At 42.6% G+C, this 22,134-nt stretch overlaps 1 protein-coding gene across 1 annotated transcript in view; it reads right to left on the minus strand.

Moving 5' to 3' along the window:
- TAFA4 (TAFA chemokine like family member 4) overlaps nucleotides 1–22,134 on the minus strand; it is a 128,696-nt gene that overhangs the window by 81,434 nt on the left and 25,128 nt on the right. The window contains exon 2 of the mRNA XM_081184387.1: nucleotides 1,958–2,093. Within this exon, the coding sequence (XP_081040513.1) occupies nucleotides 1,958–2,037 (80 nt within the window). The 5' untranslated portion in view covers nucleotides 2,038–2,093. The remainder of the gene's footprint in view (nucleotides 1–1,957; nucleotides 2,094–22,134) is intronic.

The raw sequence follows: 22,134 nt of genomic DNA on the forward strand, positions 1-22,134 counted from the left end.
TCCCAACTCCCATCCATTCCAGCCGGCATAACCAGTGGTCAAGGATGATGGAAGCTGTAGTCCAAGAACACATGGAGGGACACTAGTTCCTAACCCCTGATGAAGAGAGATACTTTTATTTTCATTTTAGTGGTTGGATTTATGGGTTGGGCATCATTTTCCACTCTATCCTATATTCATCACTTGCAGCGCTGTTTCTTTTCTGCTGCAGTTTGTATTCCGTCAAGAATTATGCTATTCTTGTTGATGTCTGCTGTGGACAAGTTACATAACAGCATAATATATGTAATTTGAGACATAGATGACATAAGTTTTGACATTATTCCAACCCATTTCAAGGCAAAGGAAACACAGTGCAGATGGGGGGATGCAATCAATTACACATCACTAATAATAATAATAATAATAATAATAATAATAATAATAATAACAATAATTTTATTATTTATACCCTGCCCATCTGGCTGCATTGCTCCAGCCACTCTGGGTGGCTTCCAACACATATAAAAAAAAATCAGTGGCAGATTGAAAGCAACAGCAGCAGAAGCAAATACTGATCATATTCACTGGGTTGATTTGCAGTCCAGACATGGGACAAACGAGTAAAGATGGGGAATTTGTGCTCCCGTTTCCATTTTCATCTGAATTATCCCTAGTACTAGGTCTAGAAAACCTGAACAACACTGATTTTAAATTACAGAAATGATGCCACAGGGAAGAGAGAAGGAAAGAGATTTTAAAAGGACAGAATGGAAATTGTGTGGCATGAAAACATCCAAAGTACCATTGCTCTGGACCCCGGCCAAAGATTGCTGCTTTGCCATCTGGACCTTCTGGCTGAGCAGGACACTGGCTTACATCCAAGCAACAATGTGGCCACAATATGAATTAGATATTCCATGGCATGAACCAGAACTATAACCTGTGATAAGTGTGGTGGTGAGATGGGAGGTCAGGCCCCTAGATGGAAAGGGTTGCTGTCTCTTAAGCAGTATCATGCAGATGACTGGAGAACATAAATTCTGTGAATCCCAGCAAGTCCCAGCTTTGGCTTTGCTCAATCTTTCTGTATGGAGCCAGGGACACAATTTCAGACAGCCCTAACAAGAGCTCAACCCCTCTGCAATGCATTTTAAGGCCAGGACTCAGCATGTAATGCCATAATGAAGGTGCAAGCGCCTCTGGACATCTGCAGAGTGCCTTGCCCTCACTGAGTAACTAGTCCATGCACAGGGCTGGCTCCAGGTTTGAAGAGGACCTGGACAAAGTGTCCTCCAGTGGTCATCCTCCTCTGTCAGGACCCTATTGGACACACCTGGCTGGGGCGGCAACACTAAGTCTAGCCAACCTTTCAATTTCCCCAGAGCTCCTCAGAGTGATGCTAGGTTGGGAGCATTGTCAGAAAGGAAAGGAGTGCCAAGATCCAGCCACTTCGTGCAGCTCAGAGTGACAGGCCAGAAAAACAATTATAATGTCTATTGTGTAATAGTTCCTCCAGGGCCGGCCCACCCATGAGGCAAGGTGAGGTGACTGCCTCAGGCAGCAGGATCCATGGGGGCAGCAGATCCTGGTGTTGGGGTCTGGCTCAGATGCTCTGATAACTGCCCAAGGATGCCAGGTATTGATAGTGGCGGCCCTGCTCCTGCATATCTGGGCTTGGAGAATATTTCTAGATTTACACTGGTATTTTCAAAATTTGGTACTGGTTGTAGCCCAGGAATATGAAGAGAAATCTCTCAGGAACAAGAAGCAACTCTGAAAAAAGTAGGATTGAATCTTTAGAACCAGGTAATCAGAGCTGAGCAACAGTGCTCCAAAAAAAATGCATTCCAAATCATGTTTTTCCACCCTCCCAAATCATTTACCTGTGTAATGTCACTTGAAGGTCATTAATATTACCCATCAGACATTCCAGGAATCCTCATAGTCTATTAAAAAGATGAAGCATTCCCCTTACCTTAGCGCCTTTTCCAGGTTTTGACTGTAGTTAAACAGATTTATCAGTGTACATATCTTGCAGTAAATCCAAATTCCCATTTGAAAATAGGCACAAGCATTTCTGCATATCCCAAGCTTTCCTCCACATCCAGGGTCTAGAGAAAAAACAAAATTAGGCAGCAATTAACGAGGGCTTAGACAGGTGCTGGTAGAAACTTTGTAAAACTATTGTTGCACAGCGCCACGTCTTCAGAGCAAGACAATTCCACAGCAACATTCTATGAAGAAAGTCTACAGGTCTTACAGTGGTGCCTCGCAAGACGAAATTAATTCGTCCCGCGAGTTTTTTGTCTAGCGAATTTTTCGTCTTGCGAAGCACGAAATCCCACAGGAATGCATTGAAATTCAATTAATGCGTTCCTATGGTCAAAAAAGTCCAAACAAAGCCAAATTTGGTACAACAAGAGTTTATTAAGTGCTCTTTAAAGTCACACATACTGTAAAGAGCATTTCAAAAATTGAAGGAACAATAAATTAAGTTTCTAAACATGACAGAAAAACATTTAAAAATCAACAAAGTGTACAGTACATTTTCTAAGACTCTGGGGGACAACTCGAAGAAGGTTCCTCTTCCACTCTTTGCTTCTTGCTGAAGAACCCCCTCCTCAACTGTTCCCCCAGCCACCCACCACACAGAAATTCAAATCACATTATAAGAGGACTGAATTCTCTCCTTAGTGGTATTTTTGAGAGACGTCTGCTCTGTATGGCTGGCCACCACAGCTACAGGGCATTTAGAATGCTACTTAAGCCTGATCACAGCGCAGCATGCTCAATACATAAGAGACTGTGTGACACAGTTTTCTGTATCCCTTTGCATTGACATCGCACGCTTACCAGAGCTGCGGGCATTCAGGTGACAAAGGGATTCACAAACAACTGTGCATTTGTGCCCTAGAAAGATAATGGAGTTGCAATGTAGCTCATGAGATTCCAGTGCCAGTTCTCCAATGAAATGACTTGTGCTCATAGCTGAAGAGCTGCAGTTTAGTTTTTGATTACAATCACTTTCTAAATCACATTATTTCTTCCCGCTAAATGCTGAACGTTCCCCCCATCAATATTTACATATTACAAAATGCATTTTTATAGCCCCCCATAATATCATCTGCTAACAATTTACTCCCATCACATTTTATGGTATCCTTTATAATGAGCAATTAAAGATGATGACTATGCCAATTAAGGAATTTATGAATGTGGATTTAATTCTAAATTGTTCCCCGGCTTGTGTGCCTCTTTAAAAAGAAGTGCCCCGTCTTCTCTCCCTCTCCCTTTTAAGAACTGCTTACTTATCCTTATTTATATCAATGAAATAAACAGGCACACTGCGTTTTTAACTATTACAGAACGAGGGCTGTTAAAACAAGAGCACAAAAGATATGGATTACTGCTTAACTTTTATGTAAATGAATTAAACATTCTAAAGAGCTCAGAGGAAACAAGCAAAGGATGGGAGACAAAACACCTCAAATTGCTGCTGATCAGGTAGATTTTAAAACCATCAAGGCAAGTAAGTGATGAATTAAAAAACGGAAACCCACTTACCATTAACCTGCTGTCCAACCGAGTTTGCCCTTTTAAATGGGCTAAACAAATGTGAACTGTAATGGATATTTAGCTATAAATCCCTAAAGGCCTAATTATCCCTGTTTTTGTTCTACTTTAAAAAAAACAAAAACTGGACTGGCTTTTTTTAATTGGACTTTGGCCCCAAATTTACATACAATGAATAAATCCCATTGAATGCTCAAGAAAGACTACTCGTGAGTAAACAAGAGAGGGCTCATAACCTCTGTGCATTATTCGCTTTGCCATTGTAATCCTCATGTGACAACATCATTCAAATATAATGTCTCTTTTGAATCAAGTATAAGCTTGTAGCAAAAGTAGGTTCAGCTGCTATCTCCTCCTTGAACTGCTTGGACATCTTTGTCTGGTGGGTTTGGCAACACAATTAACACAACACAACATGATTCAGACTGTCTGGAGCACACACTTTGCTCGTGAAAGATTTCAGGCTCTATCCTTAGCATTTCTGTTTAGATAATCTTGAGTCCTAAAAAGCCTTCTCTCTGGAGAGCCATTGCTAGCCAGAACATCCAAAGGCCAACATGCTGCCTTAAGAGCTGTGGACTCGTAATCTGGTGAACCAGGTTCGTGTCTCTGCTCCTCCACATGCAGCTGCTAGGTGACCTTGGGCCAGTCACACTTCTTTGAAGTCTCTCAACCTCACTCACCTCACAGAGTGTTTATTGTTGGGGAGGAAGGGAAAGGAGAATGTTAGCCGCTTTGAGACTCCTTAGGGTAGTGATATCAAATCCAAACTCTTCTTCTACTCTTCTTCTTCCAGATATTGTTGGGCTACAGTTCTCATCATCCCTGACCACTGACTCAACTGTCAGGCTGATCACAGAATCACAGAATTGTAGACCCTGGGGTTCATCCAGTCCAACCCCCTGCAATGCAGGAATATACAGCTATCCCATAAAGAGATCAAACCTACGACCTTGGGGCTAGGAGAACCACACTCTGACCAACTGATGGTTAGATGGCCTGCTAGATGGATGCTGGAGTCCAGTAACAGGGAGCCATGTTGGCTGGAGTAGACACTGCTAGTTGGGGAGGACAAGTGATCTGCCCAGTGTAAGACAGTGTCGTATGTTCCTACCAGATTTCAGAACTTGTTGTTTCAATGGGTGGCTACTCCCATTGAGTAAAAACAAGGAATTAAGGAGCTTAAGAACTGCTTACATCTAACGCAGTTGGGGCAACACAAGACATCTTGGCTTGTCGGCAAAAGGCAATGTGCCCCTCACACAAACAACGCGCATATGGAAGCCTGCAGAACTGGCAGCTGAATTGTTGTTTCAACACTGGGGATAGGACACTGGATTTGAGACTGGAAGACTAGCCACACAGGGGACACGTAGCTCTGTCTTCTAACACCTCACCACCATTCCCCAGCCTCTCAACCTCTGCCGCCCGAGGCAGCAACCTTATTCTGCCCAATGGTAGGGCCGGCCCTCTACCATGAATAATGGCCAGCTGGCTTACCTGGAGAAGCTCACTTTGTAGAATCTGGTGGTAATTCCTGGTCGCTGGACCACAGCACATAGTGGACAAAGCCATATTTATTTTGAATTTGGTGGCTACTTTTCTTTTTAGCTGTCACAGAGTTGGCAGAGATCTCAAAGGGCATCTAGCCTGAGCCTCTGTCAAAGTAGGAAATCGCCTGATTTGTCTCCCTTGTTAAAAGCTTTAACAACGAAGAGTCCACCAGCTTCATGGCTTATCTCTTTGGCTTATCTCTGTCCTCTATAAATTCCATTGTGTACCACCCACCTTGGTACCCTTGCTGAGTATTACACAAAAAGCATGCAACTTTCTACCACAGCAATTCCTACTGGGTCCTATTTTGAGCGTCCTACTGGGTTCTATTTTAAGAGCCAGTGTGGTGTAGTGGTTAAGAGCGGTAGTCTCGTAATCTGGGGAACCGGGTTCATGTCTCCGCTCCTCCACATGCAGCTGCTGGGTGACCTTGGGCTAGTCACACTTCTCTGAAGTCTCTCAGCCTCACTCACCTCACAGAGTGTTTGTTGTGGGGGAGGAAGGGAAAGAAGATTGTTAGCCGCTTTGAGACTCCTTCGGGTAGTGATAAATCCAAGTTCTTCTTCTTCTTCTTCTTTCCATGAGTACGAAAATTGTTGTACTTGAAATCCTCAAGTTCTTTGGTCATACATTACGTTGTTCTGCCTAGCACTCAGCCATGCAGTATGCTACATTCACCTGAGATGGAGAGGACTAGGTCTGGGATGGAACAGATTTATGAACACAATCAAAACTAAAATTGAGCAGAAACGGATGAACCTGCCTGCCCCTGAACTGAGCTGTGCCCCTCTTCCACCTCCAAGATGGTTCAGAGATCACCAGTGGTGGTCCGATTCCTGAGCTAGTGAAAGGAAAGCCTATTCTGTATTTTAGCAGGAACAGAAATCTCATGCACTGTTCTCTCTTTTTTATGTATAATATTTAATTAGGTTTTATCCATAAAAAAAAGTTTAAACAAATACAAAAAACAAAAAGAAAATACAAAATTACAAAATACAGAAAAACAAACATTAAACACAAAAAAGAAAAAAGCACATATAAAAAGACAAAAATTCCTTCTTTCTTAATTTCTCCTCTTTGATGCACTGTTCTCCTCATGCACTGTTTCTCCTCATGCACTGTTCTCAAGGTACCTGAAGACACTTGTAAGGAACACAGCTTGCACCTATCTGCCCACTGTGCTGCTGTATGTTGTCTGCCTTGGTAGCACATAGCAGGCATTACTCCATACAGAATCCACACACAAAAGTTTGGTTTCTTTTATTGCATCGAAAGCAAGCTACCCAGGGGCAGCATATAACTATAAACTCTATGATCACTGGTGTTTCAAACAACCCTGGGGCTAAGGATTAGGGGGTTTTATTTTAAAAAAATCAAAAGCAGGTTAAATAACTGCATTTCTATAATATATATATATATTTAAGAGTAAACACCGCAAGCATGTGATGTGGATGTCTGGGTTTAGCGTAGCAAGGGTGCCCTCTTGTGGCTTACATAAGAGATTTCTCAGTCAAGTTACAGCATCACTTGCTGTATCTCTTTGACTTGGGCAGTTCATTATAATTTCAGCTGTGTTTTTAAAGTAATCAGAGAAAAGGCCTAAATGATATTAATCCCTGTCTTAGAGTCAAATTAAGTCATCCCTGACTTATGGGAGGGAAGGCAGCTAAGCAGATTGTGCATACATAATTTATAGTGATAAAAGATATTAAATATTTCCAATTTGGGTCATAATCTCATTAGATCTCATCCAGAAGAATGCACAGCAACACTATTCCTTTTCTTAATTTTTCAATAATAACAATAATAATAATTATAAGAATAATAATTCCTCCTTTCTTGCTCTTCCCTCTCAGACAAATCCTTTCAAAGTCACTTGCCTTTGCCAGAAAGCCACTAATTTGAGAATTCTCTTTTGTGTACAGATGAATCACCCATGCAAATTAAGCTGTGTCATTAATCATATTAATGTGCCAATGTCACGGATGCCTCCAATTCATCCTCTTTTTCTGCGACACCAAAGCCTGTGGCATCACAGGTTTCCAGCCACACATCTGCCTACACACACACAGCCGTTCTATGTTCTGACCCAGCCCCAGAGCTCGTTGTCTTCCATGTGCCGCACCAAAATAAATACAATTCTTGGGAACAGATTCCCTCTCTTCCTCAGAGTCGCTGGCCTCTGTCATCCTCAGCAGAAGCACACTCAAATTCGGCGAGCATTAAACAGCCATTTGGGCTCAAGTCCACAGGGCATATTCCCTTCCAGCATGTCACCTTTTGGCCTCCATCCGAAAAAACAGTGACAGGCGATGCCAGAAAGGAATCTGTGATCCCAAAGCAGCTACTAGATGGCTCCTGTGCAATGGCTGCTAACTTGTAAATAAGGTCTATGGCATCCTCGCCCCATGGTTGTCCCCACACTGGTTGCATCTATTTAGGATTCTGGGTACACAGAAAACAAATGGAAGGTGTGTGTTTGTCTCTCCCTACTGCCTCCTCTCTTGTCAAAAGGTCACAAACATTATGGGGGCAGTCAGTCGGCATGCTCACCTGCCCACATGGGAGCCATTTTACCTATGCCGCAGTCGCAAGTGGATGCAGAACATACGTGCAGCCCAAGATGGGACTAACTGCATGGGTTTTTGGCACCCACCAAAGGGCTGGTTGAGTGGGGAAGAGTCATGGCATCAGCCTTGCTCACAACTCCTTTCAGATGTGCCCTTCCCTCTGCTCACTGGACTGGGAAGTAAAGACACATCTACTGGTCCCATACACAATAGCAGCCTTACCAGCTGGCTCTGCCCCCTGCTAAAGTCAGCCATTCAGTGGAAGGTCTGCTGACAATATCTGAACAGTCCTATCTGAGTTTCAATGACAAGGGAAAAGGCAGCATCTCTGAGGTAGATGCCCGGAACCCATGTAATAAGCAACTGCACACACTGATGCTCTGATGGAGTTGGTTGGGATGAGTCGATGAGGCATCCTAAGCGCAACACTTCTTGTGGAAAGCACATCAAATAAACAAAGTAAATGGAAGAGAAAAAGCGAAAGACGTTGGCATAGCGCAATAACGCATGAGTGTCAGCTGGGAAGTAGCTCAGGAAAATGAGCAGATTTCCCACACACACACACACACACACTATAAACATCCTCGAGATTGCTTCAAAACAGTACTAGACTGATGCCGCAAAAGGGCCTGTAGATAAAACAGGGATCCCAGGACAGATGCAAAAACCAGTTGAAGGTCAAGAATAGACAAGATGATGCCACACGATGCATTTTGGTTCGGGAAACTTGATCAATATGGATTTCGTAATAATTGCCCATTTGCCAACCAACACCTTAAATCCGCACCAGTTAAAAACTGTAAATTTTCTGAGGAAAACATTATGCTCGTTACACATTCCGTAGGCACTCAGCAGGGGGGGGGGGGCAAAATATATCCAGTGCTAAGCATGGAAACTACTGATGGGGACTAATAGCAGCTTCAGGGAGGCAAAGTTTGTTGAGACTGTGGTTGGAGAAGGAAGGGCTAAGCTTCCCACCCTGCAGACTGCAGATCCCACCCCAAGGGGGGAAAGCACATTTTTTAAATTTATTTTTTTAATACCAGAATTTCATTTAAAAAAACCCCAATCAGTATATTTAAATATTTGTGCACATGTGCACACAAATAAACACCACATCTTATCTGGAGATAAGCTCGTTGAGATGTTTCAGAGAGAAAGTAGGCCCTCGGCCCAGTATACCTGAAGGAGCGTCTCCACCCCTATTGTTCAGCCCAGACACTGAGGTCCAGCTCCGAGGGCCTTCTGGCGGTTCCCTCACTGTGAGAAGTGAGGTTACAGGGAACCAGGCAGAGGGCCTTCTCAGTAGTGGCACCCGCGCTGTGAAACGCCCTCCCATCAGATGTCAAGGAAATAAGGAACTATCCTACTTTTAAAAGACATCTTAAGGCAGCCCTGTTTAGAGCAGTTTTTAATGTTTAATGCTGTCTTGTGTTTTTAATACAGTGGTACCTCGGGTTACAGACACTTCAGGTTACAGATGCTTCAGGTTACAGACTCTGCTAACCCAGAAATAGTACCTTGGATTAAGAACTTTACCTCAGGATGAGAACAGAAATTGCACGCCAGCGGCACGGTGGCAGCAGGATGCCCCATTAGCTAAAGTGGTACCTCAGGCTAAGAACAGTTTCAGGTTAAGAATGGACCCCCAGAATGAATTAAGTTCTTAACCCAAGGTACCACTGTATTTGATTGGGAGCCGCCAAAGTGGCCGGGGAAACCCAGCCAGATGACTGGGTATAAATAATGATAAATTAGTCGTAGTAGTAGTATATGGCAAGCTCCCTAAAAGAGGCACACTCTTCATCATGGAATTTCACCCGGTGGGAACTCTGATTATGTTCCAGTCTGTGCTGGACCACTTAAGATCCCCTTTACATGTACCTTTATCAGCACAAGGGTCATCTTGTCCAAACCCCCTGCAATGCAAGAGTCTCATGTTCTACCGACTGAACTACACCTGAGTAGCAGAGCATCTGCTTTGCATACAGAGGCCGCAGGACTGGGGAGGGGGGGAGAGAGAACAACCCTAATTAGACACACTGGAGAGCAGCTGCAAGCCAATGTAGACAAGCCAGAGGATGAGCAACAGCTGAAAACACTCCAGTCAGGATACATATTAAGGGCGGGAGGAAGAAGGTAGCAATTTGTCTTTCACAATTACTGCAGGCCTCATGTTTAGGTCCCTTCGCCCTCCACTCTATCTATCCCTTGCCTTCAACAACAGCTCTGCTACCCAAGTCCACAGTCCCTTCAGATCCCTATAGAAGCCCAGCCAGAGGTTTAGGGAAGTGGTCTCATATAAGCAAAATTTGCTTTAGCTTCTCTATATAAATTGGCACTGCAGCCCACGGAGAATGATGTAAATTAGGTAATAAAGGAATCTATGTGGCCCAGTTCTGAAGGCCAAAAGGCATTGGGTGAATCTCAAAAGTCAGTTCTGCCAAACCGGACAATGTGTTTGAGGCCAGATTAGTAATGGACCAGACAAGGCAACTGCCCAAGGCTTTGTATGTTTTATGGAAATGCCCCCATGCTGAAATGTTAGAACTCATAAGAGCTCTGCACAATGCCTTTCCTGCTGGCAAATATTTAACCAGATATTCCTAAAGCTCAAACACCTCTCTCTAGCTCTGTCCTTCAAAACTCAGCGCTATTTTCCTTCTATTCAGCTTAACTTCAATCTGCATCCTAGAGTGCCATTCAAAATTTTGTATAGATAGGAGAGCATTTAAAAACACTGCACTGGAACTATGCAGTCTGGGTGGACTGTATGTGCAATCTATCTGGGGATTGTCATCATATTTGAGTTTTCCTGGATGATTTGTTAAAGCGTGGAGGAATGATGAAGGGGTGTGTACATGCAAGTATGTAAGAGAGACACATCAGTTTTAATCAGGCCCTATATGTTTAGTCTTAAACTATTGACAGTAGAGAGATGCACAGATGTCCCTGGAATTGGAAAACATCACAGTGCAGTAAAGGAAGGCTCCCCAAACTTTTTGAGTCCAGGGACACACATGGAAATATATGAAGGCACCACAAAATATCCATACGGCAGAAGAAAAATTTCCAATGTTCAGAACCCCCACTCCCAAGCAACAGACAAGACATACACCAAAACAAATGGAATACAGAGAAAAAAGCAGGCCATCTCAAAAAGCCCCAAACATTGCTTTAAAAGGTGGGGAAGAGAATACGCAGGAAGTCTTGGCAGGCACAAGGAGGGTGTATGTGGATGTCATAATGCCCAGAAGCAGAGAAGGAAACAAATACCTTGACCTTCTCTCATGACCAGGGCTTTTTTTCAGCCAGAACTCACCAGAACTCAATTACAGCACCTCTCAAGTGGGTGCCATTGCCATTATAAGAGAACAAGGGAGGTGTTCATGGTGAGTTCTGGCTCCTCTTTTTCTTGAAAAATAGCACTGTTCCTGATCCAGATGGAACAGAGTGATAAAGCTGGGTGTCATCCATATATCGCTGACAGCTCCACCACTCATATCTCAGTTCATACAAATAGCAGGTATGCTCTGAGGTTTCCAGATGGCAGCCCAGAAATTCTCTTTAGTGGGGCAGTGAGAGAAAGACCGTCTGCTTCCCCCGTTTTCCTGCTTCCTCCTCTGCTCCCTTTGCCAACACCCCCTTCCTTTTTGCCATCAGCAACAACTTTCATGCCACTTTCAATAGACGCATCAAGGCGATGTGCTTAAAGTAGTAATATGCCATTTTAAAACACAGAACTCCAGTAAGTAGTTTTATGTAACAATAGGAAGTGGGGATCAAAGAGAATAAGGAGGGCAAGCAAAAATAAGTGCATCCTCTCCTCCTGTGAAAACCAGTGCATCTTCTCCCAGTAAAAGGCAAGATCACAGAATTGCAATCAGGCCCTACAGATAGTTAATGGGACTCAAAGCTGCAAACCTCCATTTGTGCTTTTTTGGGGGGGACTCAAGTGTTAATCCATAGAAGAACATTTCTAATTCATCATCCTACAGACAAATGGGAAGCGGACAACTTGAGAAGTCAACACTAGTAGCCCCTGTTCATTGTTAAGGCTACCTGTACCAGAAATCAGCGCCTCACTTGCATATCATAAGAGAAGAGGTTTTGGTACATCTAGGTGTACAGTGGTACCTCGGGTTACATACGCTCCAAGTTACAGACGCCACTAACCCAGAAATAGTACCTCGGGTTAAGAACTTTGCTTCAGGATGAGAACAGAAATCGTGCTCTGGCGGCATGGCAGCAATAGGAGGCCCCATTAGCTAAAGTGGTGCTTCAGGTTAAGAACAGTTTCAAGTTAAGTACAGACCTCCGGAACGAATTAAGTTCTTAACCCGAGGTACCACTGTATATCTATCACAGACTTCAAGAGGCAAGAGGACATGTGTGGGAAGTACAGTGGTCTCATTATGGAGTCAAATTGGAGGGATTCCCTGAGAAATTATTTGCTCTCAAGTCGTGATACATACCCAGTGAAGGGCTTGTGTGCAGAGAAATTGTCAATCAGAATGGAAACCTTTTCTTCTTCTTTTTAAATACAATTTATTAATTTTATAATAACAAAAAACACACATCACAAACAAAAAATCAAATCATAAATCTCAACTCAATTGACTATCCTCCTCCACCACCCCTTGGTTCCATTGTTTTATTCTTATTCATGCACGTCCATAAAACCTTGTATTCTTAACAATCCCATTTTAAAACCTTATTCATCTTAATACAAGCGACTTTTAAAAGTTCTACTAATGTAGAAGTCTGTACACAACACTTGAAAAATATGCATTAAACATTTCCAGAATGGAAACTTTTTCAATCAAAGTGTCCATGTGCTTATTTAATGAATAAAAAACAGGGAACCCTTGTACTAATTATTTTGACCATAGCTACATTTTAAAGGTAATGCTTGTATTTTTACAGTAGATAGCTACAGTGGTTCCCCCCCCCCAAGAAAAATAGGTGCTGGTACGCAACATGCAGTGCCAGATTTCCGTATAAACTAAACAAACTATAGCTTAGGGCCCCATTCTCTTGGGGACCCCAAAAAAATTTAAAGGAAAAAGAACTGGATGTACATTTCCAAAATATAAGATAAACTTCTTAATTGTATTTCAGTTCAACAATTACTTTGATAAAATACGTATTTTGTTTTGTGCAAATGGCTTCAGATACCTATTAGGGCCATAAATCACTATATAGCATATATTCAACACACAAAAAAATAGGAACAATTTGTTGTTGACAAAGGACAGCTGGACATATAAAGGGCCCCATTACCTTCAGTAGCTTAGGGCCTCGTCAAACCTAAATCCGGCCCTGGCAGCATGCCACCATCATTCCCCGCCGGCTGCTTGCCTGCCCACCTGCTTGATCCCTCCCCGCCTCGCACCTTTGCTGCTTCCACTGCCACCACATTCCACGGCTGCAGACACAGCTTCCCAGAGGCATTTTGGCTTGGCCCTTTTATAATCACCAGGAAGGTGCCTGATGATCATAAAAAGGTTGCACCCAAGCGACTCTGGGAGGCCATGCCTGCAGCCAGGGGAAGTGATGGCAACCAGCAGAGGAAGTGGCAAAGGTGCCGTGAGTGGGCAGGTGAGTGGCAGTGGCGAGATGGTGGGGGGGGGGGAGAGAGAAAAGAGGTGGCAGTACAGGATACTGGCGCATACCACCTCAAAAAGAGCACTGGCTATCTATATTTCAATTAATTAATTGACAACAGAATGTGAAACTACTTGGTCTGCTGTTGCTATTCAAAAGAAAAGCACAATTCAGCCCCCTGGATATTATATTATTTTATTACTTCATCAAAAGCACTTATATACCTCTTAATGTTTCCAAAATCTCTATACAATGTACAGCCCAAAAAAGCAATATAGTGTGATTAAAAGCTGCACCTAAAGCTAGTAAAACAGCACTCTAAAAACACATAAAAGTTAATAAAACAGAAATTCAGAGAATTCACAGAGGGGCCAGTCTTATGGGTCATGGAAAGCCTGGGTGAAGGGTCTATGTCATATTGTTCCTATGGTAGCCTAACATTGTTATCCATAAATAATGCCCATTTGCAAAAGTTCAGAGTATAATTTTATTGCTTTCTAAGTTTTTCACCTCGGTGTTTTTCTATTAACACCAGCCTCTTTTTAAGCCACTGCCATCTCAAACTAATATTTTAAATATTTGAGAATTTGGGGGGAGTCTCTTCTAATTCCTGGATTCAACAAGTATCCAACTGCTGGAACAGCCAGACAAGTGTAAATACAGTGGTACCTCGGGTTAAGAACTTAATTTGTTCCGGAGGTCCGTTCTTAATCTGAAACTGTTCTTAACCTGAGGTACCACTTTAACTAATGGGGCCTCCCGCTGCCGCCACGCTGCCAGAACATGATTTCTCTTCTCATCCTGAAGCAAAGTTCTTAACCTGAAGCACTATTTCTGGGTTGGCGTAGTCTGTAACCTGAAGCGTCTGTAACCTGAAGCATCTGTAACCCGAGGTACCACTGTAAACCATATATCATAAGGACACAACAGTCTCCGCTGTCCCTCATTCTGAGGAAACCAAATCCTGGAACCCCTAGAATCTCACAATGTTTGGAGATCGGGGGTGCATTTAGCAGTATTTTGACATATGTATTCAGGGAAGCATTCCTAACAGCATCCCTAGAGACTGGCCAACTTTTGATTTGAGGATTTTGACCAATCACTGTGTTGTCTCCAACTAAGCTCTATCAGAGTAGACCCGCTGAAATCAATGGACCCAAGTTAATCATACCCTTTGATAACTTTTATACTTCAGATGGAAATGGGTGTGTAATGCTAATGTATGAAACCTACTTCTGGGATTTTATAAAACATCTTAACTACCACCCTTAATAACGTACTGAGCACTGGCTCCACTGAGGCCGCCATGCTGGCTTTCCCTGGAGAAACCAACATATCAGAAAATACCTTTAAGTATTGACCTCACATTACATTTCAGCAGAAAAAGCTAGACGGTAAAGAGCGTGTCCTTTCTTGGTTGTTGTTGTTTTTTAAATAAGCATAACAAATATGTGCTATAGTTGGACTTTCTCATCCTTTTGAGAAATATGGGCACTTGCCTGTTTCTGGAATGGGCTTAAAATATATGCTACAATATGTTGTTATTTTTTTCTGCAGGGCAATAAGTACTCTTCAGTGGCAAAGGAAAACATTGATTAAGTGGCAATGATGAGCGTTATCAACGGGGGGAAAGGAGGAAATCATAGGATCAAATGATGGAAGACGGCTGCTCTCTTGTCCTCTTCTTTCAACCCAAATCCTTTCAAATTATTTCTTTAGGGGAAGCACTGCTCTCACTGGGAACGTGTTTTCTTCCTAGCGCTGAGGAATAATTTATCATTTCAGAGGATCCTTTCATAAAATTATTCTGAAAATTAAATGCCTTTCTAAAGTCTCTGCATCTTCTGCAACTGGAGGAGGAGGAGGCTTGATGGTGATTTCTACCGCTTCTTCATCTTTTGCAGTTTGGTAATTATTCCTGAAAATGGTTTGTTTAATGTCACTCTTCATTTTCTATAATTCACTGACTGAAAGCAAAACAAAGCTAAGAGGCTAGAAGGGCATTTGTACCAGTGTGATGATTCAAAGCCCGATCAATAAATAATTGCACTTAAAAGATTAACCCAATCTCGTCCAATCTTTTCCCTAGTTAAGTAGCTAAAAATACATTCAGAAAAGGGTTCCCGCAGATCTTTACCTCTTTCTGGTTTACCAATACCAGACAGGGCAACAATGGATAATGTTACATGGGTGCTTTCAAAAATTATGGCTCACTGGAACATTGATTTTTCCCTGGGTCTTAACTGCAGGAGGCAGACACTGAATATTGATAGCGCAGATACTGCTATCCCTAGGGCATTTTTTTCTAGCAGAGAAGAAGGCGCAGTGGGCTTCATCCAATGCCCACTGAAGACAGTGGAAACGTTTCCATGGCCTTAAAAAGACCTAGGATAGATGCAATAGCGTGTGGCCATCTCTGAGGTAGTATTTGTGACACGCGGCTCAACTCAAATTAGTTTCATGGGGGTATACCAACGACAGCAGAACAGCAGAGTTGATTTTTATTTTTATTTTTAAAATGGAACTTCAAGAAGGTCTAGAAAACTAGGAACTGTGTTCTTAGACATAGGAAACCACTTGGGTGCACATTCAGTTTCGTTTCACACACAAAAACCTACAGGGAAACGTCGCTTTGCGGTTAGTTACGCACGTTGACAAATAGATTTGAAAATCATACCTCAGGCAGGAGCCAACAAAGAGCCAAAAGATTAGAAGGTACATCAAAGGCCACTGAGGCTACAATCCTGAGGGTAAGTGCCATTAAATTCCATAGGATTCACTTCTGAATAGGATTGAGCCACTAGTCCACAAAGTTTACAAATCTTGACTAGTGAAATCTATTCATGAATGAGTTTCACTTAGCTCACCTGCTTTTGCTGAAGGTTGGGCAATTCATGGAACCTCCAGAATTAGGAGCAGTGTGTCGTTGAATACTGCTTTCTGGGCAGACAACGGGAAGCTCATTTCATTTCATAGACTCATGATAGAAGACTGCCTTCTTTAAAAAAAGCTAAACTATGTATGCCCCCCACACACACACACACATTATGCAGGACTTTTGAGAGCTATGGAATTCATGCTGTGAAAGGTAGATATTACAGATCTGGAAATGAAGGGAGGAAGAAGAAGAAGAAGAAGAAGAAGAAGAAGAAGAAGAAGAAGAAGAGGAGGAGGAGGAGGAGGAGGAGGAGGGGGAGGGGGAGGGGGAGGAGGAGGAGGAGTTTGGATTTGATATCCCGCCTTTCACTCCCCTTCAGGAATCTCAAAGTGGCTAACATTCTCCTTTCCCTTCCTCCCCCACAACAAACACTCTGTGAGGTGAGTGGGGCTGAGAGACTTCAAAGAAGTGTGACTAGCCCAAGGTCACCCAGCAGCTGCATGTGGAGGAGCGGAGACGCAAACCCAGTTCACCAGATTGCAAGACTACCGCTCTTAACCACTACACCACACTGGAAAGAGGAGAGAAATTTCTCATCAGCTATGCCTCTAACTTGGCTAGTGTTGTGGAGGGTGGTGTGATTAAAAAATAAATAAATAAATCCTCCTGTCAGATGGGGAATATCCCCTCATTCACCCAGTTTAGAATATTCCATCATTTTTCATCAGAGTTTCTTTTTATTTCAGCAAAGTAAGCGGCTCACACCTACGTCAAACAAAGCTATAATAATAATAATAATCATTGTAACACAATAGCCAACTATCTGTGAGAAATTAAAACAACATCATGAGGCGAGAATGCCCATTGGCCTCTCTAGGAAATTAACTGAATACCCGAAGGGAGAGGCCGACTCCAGAGCAGAACACCAAAGCCCCGCCCACCAGATGCCAGACATTCTACTATTAAGACTAGGCCCTGGTGTCCTTCTTACAGCTAGAGCACCCTAAGGCTGGATCTAGACACACCAAAGAAGCAGTTCAGTTAAACGCATTGTAAACTTCTTTTTAAATAATAATAATAATTTTATTAGCTTTCAATCAAAATCCAATAATAGCCTCATTATAACAATACCAATTTATAATACACTTATTAACACCCATCGTTCAAATACCGAAGTATATAATTTAAATAAAGTGCCCCCCACATGCTAGATTTGATGTTTTAATTATTTGCTTTATTTCTGTGTTCCAAGATCTTAATTAATTTCCATTACATTCAGGTCATAATAATCCCTTATACAACAACTGCAATATTAATAACTTCTATTCATGTTGACACATTAAATGATTTATAAAACTACAAGTGAGGAACTCAAACTACAGTGGTACCTCGGGTTAAGTACTTAATTCATTCCAGAGGTTCCTTCTTAACCTGAAACTGTTCTTAACCTGAAGCACCACTTTAGCTAATGGGGCCTCCCGCTGCCACCATTGCGTGATTTCTGTTCTCATCCTGAAGCAAAGTCCTTAACCCGAGGTACTATTTCTGGGTTAGCGGAGTCTGTAACCTGAAGCGTATGTAACCCGAGGTACCACTGTATAGCGTTGTAAACTTCATACAGGGAAATACTGTTGGCGAAAAACAGGACTCCACAGCACCATCTGTTATCACAGTACTATAACACATATAAAGCGCTTTATCTTTGCAAATGTAGCCGAGTCCTAAGTTGTGTGTTTCTTCTTTGCGGTTTTCTGCATAATGATCAAACCCATATTCCTTTCAAGACTACAGGTCTACGCAAGTTAAGGTACAACACGTTTTGCAAATGAGTTGCAAAGGCATTATTCACTATGCAACCTGTGGTAGCTTTTCTATACAGCCTGAGTTTTAAAAGCATGCCTTACTGGGTCAGATTACAGCTCCTATGGGCAACCTGTGTTCAAGTGCATCTCCCATCATCCCTAACCACTGGCCATGCTGGTTGGGGCTGATGGGACATGGAGGCCAACAACATCTAAGGGCCACAGGTTTCCCCTCCTGGAGCCATTATTCTCTCCCCAAGAGCGGAAGCCCCAGACGGGATGCTGTATCTATGCCCCTATTGTGAGCTCAAAGCACCCTATAACTAAAAGTCCAGTCCCTTTCATAACAGAGACTCAGTATGGCTCTTTGTGGCTAATATCTAATGATAAACCTATCATCCATGAACGGTGTCATTTTTATAGGTCACCTTGAGAAGCCCAGAACTGCTGTACTATATCAAACCTGATCTTGCAAAAGATTAGCTTTACATGAGATAAGGTGCACGTTAACCGAGATTAGCTCTTACAAAGGAAGCAGGACAAATCTGCTATCTAGCCTTAAAATACTCTGAGGCATCTTAGCATTTTGGGTGCTAACATTACAGTTAGGAAGGTCGACCGGATGAATTCAAATGCAAATGCAAAGATAAGAAATTAAGTAATTGCCCAGGACGATATCTACCTTTACCTCCCCACCCCCATTTTATGTTGTTATTTCAATGTATATCATGCTATGGCCACACGGCTAATGCAATAAAATCTAGTAGTAGATAAGAAATTAAAAAAAAAATACCGTACATCATGCTGCTTTTACTTTCAGTATGGTTTAAATACAGCTGCTGGAGGAAGCTACTGTACTTACAAACATCTCCCTCTTGTGGCACATACATATGCTGTAACATTTGCTGCACCTTAACACATGGATCTAGTCTGTTTGCACAGAGTTTCATTGCTTCCACCTGGATCTAGTCTGTTTGCACAGAGTTTCATTGCTTCCACCTGGATCATCCATCGTGGAGACTTTTCATAGTTGAGAGAGCCATATGCTGTGTGGTGCCTTCACATGGCAATAATAATGTGCAGACTGGGGTTTTCACAAAGACATGATACTTTTGTTGAAGATGGGAGATCTTAAATCTTCCTGGAAATAATCCACATACACAGCCTAGAGGTCAGGCCTGCACAGATGGAAAATATGGACCATCTATTCCTGCAGTGGGCAACCAGTGATCTCCAGGAAGCCCAAAAACAATACAGAGAGGCAGTAACTCCCGCCTGCTGTTTTCCCCTCAGCAACTGGTACCCAGTTGCACACTTTCTTGGAAACCAGCAGTGTCATATCGCCACCATGACCAGTAACCATATAGATAGCTAACCTCAATGAATTTCTCTGACCCAGGGGTAGCCACATTGGCTGGGCCTGACAGGAGTTGGGATCTAAAAACATTGGGCCGTCACCACATTACCTACCTCTGGCCTAATATGTTTGCTTTTTGTTTTGTTTTTAAGCCAGTGGACGTCTACTGAATCCCATGGGATGATTATGCAACATATGAACTGGTACTTTCTTATGTCTGTCTTCAAAACTACCAACAATCCACTTGTCAGAAGACCATGATCAATAGTATCCATGTTAAAACCCATTATTTTACCATTCAGAAGAATTTGTGGCCCACCACGGAAAATACAGGCCCCCAACCATGGATTGCAGCCTCCTAGGTGTTTGACAATCTCCCTGCAACAGGTTGTAAGTTAATCAGACCTAGAGAAAAACAATTTTTTAAAAAATAGTCTTGCATTGACAGTTCTTGACATTACTGTCTTAGAGCACATTTGCAATGAAATATAGCACCGTCGGAAGTCTTTCTTGTTTTAAAGACAGGGAAGAATATAAACCCAATAGGCAAGTTATGTTTTCAAAAACCACCTCACTTGTTTTTAAACCCTCATGAACGCAGTACAAATGAATAAAAGTGAGATTCACAGTGACTACTTTTGATATATAACTGAGGCACCATCTTCTCTAGCTCATTGAGGGGGCCCGACGCAACTTTCTGAAGTTGCACACACAACATCACAAGGAGCCAGGGGGCAGAGCTGAAGCCCTCCAAACATTGAGGTGGCCTGGCCCCCTCAAAAAAATATTAGGGGGCTGAAACTGCCTCAGCCCTTAAGTGGAGGCACCTATGTTATGTAGCAGTATTTTTTTTTCCATGTTGTATGCTGCCTTGAGCATGGTTTGAACTGTGGAAAGGTGGTATACACGTAAAATTATGTATGTACGTATGTATATATTATGTTGAGGTTCTGGTGCTCGGCATCATTTAGAGAGACAAAGATTGGAGCTGATTCACCATCTAGCAGGAACTTCAGCGTGTGGGCGAGTTTTCTTGTTTTTAATTTCATGCTGCAAATGAACTGCAACCCTCTTTTTAAGAAGGTGATTCTTCTTGTAAATCAGCCAATTAGGCCCGCTTAACCTGCCACTGTCTCCTTTAATGATTGATGTAGTGGAACGCAAAAGTGAAACTCTTACACATTATAACTGCTCCCTGCTGAATTTCCTTCAACGCTCAAGTTCCGCAAGAGAGCATCGTTTTGTTTTGTTCTTTTTTAAAGTAAATAAATAAATAAATAAGCTTTGGGAAGCAGATATCGCCAACTCAAACACAAAGTTTATAACATGTGTGCAGGCACTTTAATACCATTTTAATACAGGCAAGTGGCAGACCAAGGAAAGGACCATTAGTGTAACAAAGCTATTTGAAGGAAAATTTGCTCTTATTAAAACTGAGCTGTGTGTCTCTGACTGTGAGAGAAATTTGTTAAACCTTCTGCTGTACTTGTGGCCGCTAATGAAATGTGAAACAGCAATATAATTGTAAAAAAAGAAGCTTCAGGTAAATTGTTTTAGATTTTCATTTTCTCTCTCGCTCTTTTTTTTAAAAAAAAATCCTCTTACATTTGAGAGGCCTCTTGGCAAGATCATTATAAAAGCTACTTGCACATAATCAATGCCTTTCTCATTGGCATGTGCTACCATCGGCAAAAGAAATAATAGAGTGCTTTAGTTCAACAATACCCAGAGCTCTGATGAATCAGATGCTAGGTGCTTGTCTTTAAAAGACAGGTTACAATCCAGGATATACTGGTGTGCAAAAGGGCTGTGAAATAAATGGAATGAGGCACACTTGCACCTACACTGTGTTTTGGCTGTCATGACACCGCTTATTTCAGACACTCCGGTTCCCAACTGCCCTGTGTCTTTTGAGATTTTGAAAAGGAAATCCTTTGTATCCATCTATATTGAAGTCAGCATGAGTTTTATCATATAGAAGGGACGCGAGTGGCGCTGTGGGTTAAACCACAGAGCCGAGGGCTTGCCGATCAGAAGGTCAGCAGTTTGAATCCCTGCGACGGAGTGAGCTCCCATTGCTCAGTCCCAGCTCCTGACAACCTAGCAGTTCGAAAGCATGTCAAGTGCAAGTAGATAAATAGGTACCGCTCCGGCGGGAAGGTAAATAGTGTTTCCATGCGTTGCTGTGGTTTCACTAGAAGTGACTTAGTCATGCTGGCCACATGACCCGGAAAAACTATCTGTGGACAAACGTCTGCTCCCTTGGCCAGTAAAGCGAGATGAGCGCCGCAACCCCAGAGTTGTCCATGACTGGACTTAACAGTCAGGAGTCCCTTTACCTTTTTTTGTACCTTATCATATAGAATCATAGAACTGTAGAGTTGGAAGGGATCCCGAGGGTCAATTTGTTCAACCCACTGCAATGCAGGAATCTGCACTTGGTATTGCACTTGGGCAAAAAAAAATGAGAGGCACAAATACAAGATGGGTGACACCTGGCTTGAGAGCAGTACATGTGAAAAGGATCTAGGAGTCTTGGTTGACCACAAACTTGACATGAGCCAACAGTGTGATGCGGCAGCTAAAAAAGCCAATGCAATTCTGGGCTGCATCAATAGGAGTATAGCATCTAGATCAAGGGAAGTAATAGTGCCACTGTATTCTGCTCTGGTCAGACCTCACCTGGAGTACTGTGTCCAGTTCTGGGCACCACAGTTCAAGAAGGACACTGACAAATTGGAACGTGTCCAGAGGAGGGCAACCAAAATGGTCAAAGGCCTGGAAACGATGCCTTATGAGGAACGGCTAAGG

The sequence above is a fragment of the Podarcis bocagei genome (genome assembly GCF_964188305.1).
Source record: "Podarcis bocagei genome assembly, chromosome: 2".
NCBI classification, from domain to species: domain Eukaryota; kingdom Metazoa; phylum Chordata; class Lepidosauria; order Squamata; family Lacertidae; genus Podarcis; species Podarcis bocagei.